Here is a 4,559-nt window from a genome sequence, read left to right on the forward strand (position 1 = left end):
AGCCATGTGCCTCTTGGGCACCGCGGACCCAGATGTAAGCTGGCTGTACTCAAGGCTGTCTGGAATACTCCGCAGTTCCCGGTTGAGGGAGCTCTCTGGGTTAGCAGGCAGTACCTGGTGCAGGTTCTTAGGAATGCAGGTGGCCGGGACTCTTGGAGACTCTGCTACTGGTGACGTGGGGTGCGTTAAGATTTCTGTTGTAGGAGCCCTGCCAGGCGCCTGTGATCCCGCGGTTGTTCTCGAGAAAAGAAAGTGGGGAGTGTTGGTTGTTCTCTGTCCGATTATTTTTAGCTTGTAATCAGTTACCGGTTTTCTGCTCTGTTTCAAGAGTGTGAAGTTTGAATCTCGCTCCTTATCGGATCTAGAGAACTTTGAGCTAGGCAGATTATTGGAATTTTTTAAGTGGGGAAAGGGTGGGGAGGGTTAAGGGAGAATGCAGTAAACTAGTGAGGAGAGGCAGAGAGAAGGGACTCCTTTTCCCTGGTGTGGACCCTGGCCTGTTCCCCAGAGGCTTCGGTCACTCTGAGGTAGTTTGGGGTCTGGCTTTGTGGTGTGAGGTGTTTGTGTGGGTGTGTTAGGGTTTGCACTATCAGTGTTTTGGGGTGGCTCCCTAGACTGGCCAAACCCGTATAGTTATAACTAGCCTGCCTGAGTGCCTGTCCTCAAGTGATGGTTGATGTCATGCTTTTAAGTGGATGTCTTCCACTTGTCTCCTTATTCAGAGCCCCTTAGTTAAGATACCTATTGTTTTATTTGACTCTCTGTTCACTTAAAAAATTAAAATTTAAATTAAAAAAAAAAGCAAGCCTCTTCCCACTAGTACCATTTCTTTATACACACAGCTGCATCATTCTCGAGTCTGGTGGTCCTGTTTTTTTGTTGTCGTTGTTTCTGATTTTCTCAGTGTAATAGTCCTGACATCATCTCTGTAGACCAGGCTGGTCTCGAACTCTCAGAGATCCACCTGCCCCTGCCTCCCAAGTGCTGGGATTAAAGACATTCACCACCACAGTCTGGCCTGTTTTTGTTTTTTTATGACATGGTTTCCACTTGTGCCTTTTCCTTAGATCCAACTGGAATTTGAGGTTTCCAGAAGAAATGCTTTTCAAATTTGCCTTTTCCTTTTTTTTTTTTTCTTTTAAGACAGGGTCTCACTATGTGTAGCTCTGGCTGTCCTGGAATTAACTTTGTAGGTTGGGCTGGCCTCAAACTCAAAGAGATCAACCTGTCTCTGCCTCACGAGTACTGAGATTAAAGGTGTTTGCCACCACTGCCCAGCAAATTTGACATTTTCTAACTTAGAATTCTTCACTTCAGTCTGAGACCATTTAAGAGAGCTGTTTTTTGTTTGTTTGTTTGCTTTTAATCTTTTGAGACAGGGTTTCCCTGTAGCTTTGGAGCCTGTCCTGGAACTCACAGAGATCGCCTGCCTCTGCCTGCTGAGTGTTGGGATTAAAGGCGTGTGCCACCACTCTCAGCAAGAGCTGATAGTCTTCACATCTTTGGCCACTGGGATAAGAGACTTAGATTTGCATCACATCGCTGAGGCATAAGGCTGCACATTTCTGCGTCTTTCTGGGGTGGTGGTGGGAAGGAGGAGGCCTATTCTTTGTGAGGGCGAGATGAGTAGTGCTATCCCACCAGTGTTGGTCCCCAAATTAGTCTTTTGTTATCCCACTGGTCTAGGGCCTCCCTCCCAAGTCTAGTGTGAGCGCTGCAGGCTCTCAGTGTGAACTCTGCCCCAATATGTAGCATGACCCAGTTTTTCCACTTGACACACCCAATCTGCCCCTTTCCCAAATCTCCCTCAATCTCACACAGCATGTTGCTTTTCATTTCGGCGTGTGATTTGCCTGAGGAGTTTGAGGGTTGTGTATGGATGGAAAGGTATCTGCTCAGCTTCCATGAATTTCCTGAGGAGTTTGAGGGTGTGTATGGATGGAAAGGTATCTGCTCAGCTTCCATGAATTTGTCCCTGTCTCCCTTCTCTACAGGCAAAGATGAAGAAGGGAAGTGTGGCTGATAGAGGGTTATGGGGGAGGAGCCTCGAGACAATGATTGGAGAGTGAGAGGGACCTTCTAAGCGGGCTTGACCCTGGGATGAGTGCACACCAGAGGCTTGTGCTGCTTTACTCCAGAAGGGAAGAGCCAGGATCATTTTAGGGCTACTTCTGGGGCTCATGAGCTAAGAGCATGTGTGGGATTAAAGGGAACTTTTTTTTTTTTTTTTTGCCGCTGTTCTCTTGGTCCTACTACTTTTTTGGGCTCTGAACATGATTTCCATATATTGGATAGGATTTTTGTTGGGGATCTGAACTTTGAGACTGGTTGTAGGCTTCATTCCTCAGGCTAAAGCTTTTAGGTACCTTCAAGGGAAAAAGGTCCTATAGCTTGATAGCCTCCACTGAGTCGTTGTTATTTCTTAGTTGTAATGTCTTAAAAAAAATTAAGATTGAGTACAGTCCTTCAAATAGTATCCCTCTTCATGCTGTCTTGGTTTGCTTGCCTGGAGCTTTAGGGTGAACACTTACAAACTGTGCCGTGCTTGAGTAGGTATTAGAGATCATTGGCTTTGAACCTTGGGCCAGGTAATAATTTGAAAAGTTTTCTTTGAGGGTACTCTTTGCTCTGTGTACTTCTGTCAGCTCCACCCCCTCCCAGCCACTTCCTGTCTGTCCTATGTTGGCACTAGGTGCCCTGGGCTGGCTTCTGCGGTCAGGAGCCATTTTCCTTCTCTTCAGTGGGTGAGGCACTCCCTTCTCTCTCCTCTCTTTCCTACTCCCCCCTTCTTGGGCGGGGGGGGGGGCTTGGGAAGAGAGCGAAAAGAGGGAGGAGGGAACTGGTAGCTGGTGTATATGTCTGGTAGAAAGAATGCTACCTCCTAGCCGTCTCCCTCTGTGCCCCTTTCTACCTATCCTTGCCCAGGAGCCCCTGTGTTACCCAGGCTTTGTGTGTGCTTCTAGCCAGGGAAGGAGGTGGAGCCAGATGGGAGGGGGGTTGGGAAGGGGAGATGGTGACAGCTGGGCTGATTCCGGGGCCCCTAGGGAGAAGAATCTCCTGACCCAGGAGAAAGCTGGAAAGAAACAGTAGAACTAGAGATGGAGAAAGGAAACTGGGAATGGGTATGAAGTTGAACTGGAAACTGAATCTGGACTGGGGAGATTCTGGTGGTTCTGAGCAGTGATAATCTCAAAGGGGTTTGGTAAGGGTGTGATTTCTCAGACCCTGAACCTGGTATTTGATCTGGGGTGATGTGGTGAGAACTGAGTTTGTGTTCAGTGCCTCTGGTTAGTCTTCCCTTGCCTCTGTTGTATGGGCCGTTTGGCCACTGTGGGAGACCTGGATCCAGTTCTGTAGGCAGTTCTGTGTTGAGGAGAGGAGGTAGGGGCCTGGACAGCTGCCGAAGTGGGCCTGCTCTAGCCTGGCAGGTTTGTTTCAGGGCTAGCCAGCTCTCTCTGTCTGTCTCTGTGCTGGCTGTCAGCTCCCTTCTGTGTAGTGTAGTAGTTTTCTTTAGGAGAGTCTGGGATGAGAAATGGGCAGAGACAGTCTAACCCTCTGAATTAGATCCTTAACCTTCTGCTGTTGCTCTTTTCCCCATCTGCCCCACTTTGCCAAATGCATGTAGAAAATGAAGAAGACCCAGAAGAAGATTTGTCAGAAGCAGAGACTCCAAAGCTTAAGAAGAAGAAAAAGCCTAAGAAACCTCGAGACCCTAAAATCCCTAAGAGCAAACGCCAAAAGAAGGAGGTAAGTGGGTGACTGAGTGTTCTGGGGAGTGAGAGGAAGGAAGAAGGAGGTACTCCAAGAGCCGTTGTGGGCCTGAGGGTGTTTCTCCTTCTGGAGCTGTGGGTCAGGTTCTGGGATGAGCTGCAGGACTGTCCTGAGGTCAGCATGTGTGTAGCATGTGTGTCTGTCTCCCTCTCCCCTTCCTTGCTCCAGCGTTTACTCTTATGCCGGCAGCTGGGGGACAGCTCTGGGGAAGGGCCAGAGTTTGTGGAGGAGGAGGAGGAGGTGGCTCTGCGATCAGACAGTGAGGGCAGCGACTACACTCCTGGCAAGAAGAAGAAGAAGAAGCTCGGACCTAAGAAAGAAAAGAAGAGCAAGTCCAAGCGGAAGGAGGAGGAAGAAGAAGAGGATGATGATGATGACTCAAAGGTGCCAAGACTGCTGTCCTGTCCTCTTTCCTGCTAGTGCCTGTCCCTTGTTCCCAGATCCTGCCCTCAGAACACAATCCCTCCATATAGTTGTGATTATTTCATCCTAGCCCTCTTTTACCCTGCTCTTGCAAGCCATAGTTTCAACTCACATTCTCTTAGCAAGTGTGGACAGTAGTAGGAGGCAGGTCCTTGACTGTGTTCTCTCTGCAGGAACCTAAATCATCTGCCCAGCTTTTGGAAGACTGGGGCATGGAAGACATTGACCATGTTTTCTCAGAGGAAGATTACCGTACCCTCACCAACTACAAGGCCTTCAGCCAGTTTGTCCGGTAAGTCAGGAGGTTCTTAGGGAATGGAAAGGGAGAAGATTCCTTTTAGAATTTCTTTTTTTTTTTTTTTTTT

General features: G+C 48.4%; 1 protein-coding gene across 7 annotated transcripts in view; it reads left to right on the forward strand.

The window, feature by feature from the left end:
* Positions 1-4,559, forward strand: part of Chd4 (chromodomain helicase DNA binding protein 4) — a 36,782-nt gene that overhangs the window by 1,413 nt on the left and 30,810 nt on the right. For 5 of the 7 annotated variants that reach the window (XM_013352994.2, XM_026788056.1, XM_026788058.1 and 2 more), the window contains exons 3-5: positions 3,626-3,747; positions 3,940-4,155; positions 4,368-4,486. In XM_013352994.2, coding sequence (XP_013208448.1) covers positions 3,626-3,747; positions 3,940-4,155; positions 4,368-4,486 — 457 coding nt within the window. The remainder of the gene's footprint in view (positions 1-3,625; positions 3,748-3,939; positions 4,156-4,367; positions 4,487-4,559) is intronic. The other 2 variants (XM_026788059.1, XM_005365231.2) reach the window with 1 other exon arrangement.

This window comes from Microtus ochrogaster, unplaced genomic scaffold (assembly GCF_000317375.1).
Source record: "Microtus ochrogaster isolate Prairie Vole_2 unplaced genomic scaffold, MicOch1.0 UNK1, whole genome shotgun sequence".
In the NCBI taxonomy this organism is placed as follows: domain Eukaryota; kingdom Metazoa; phylum Chordata; class Mammalia; order Rodentia; family Cricetidae; genus Microtus; species Microtus ochrogaster.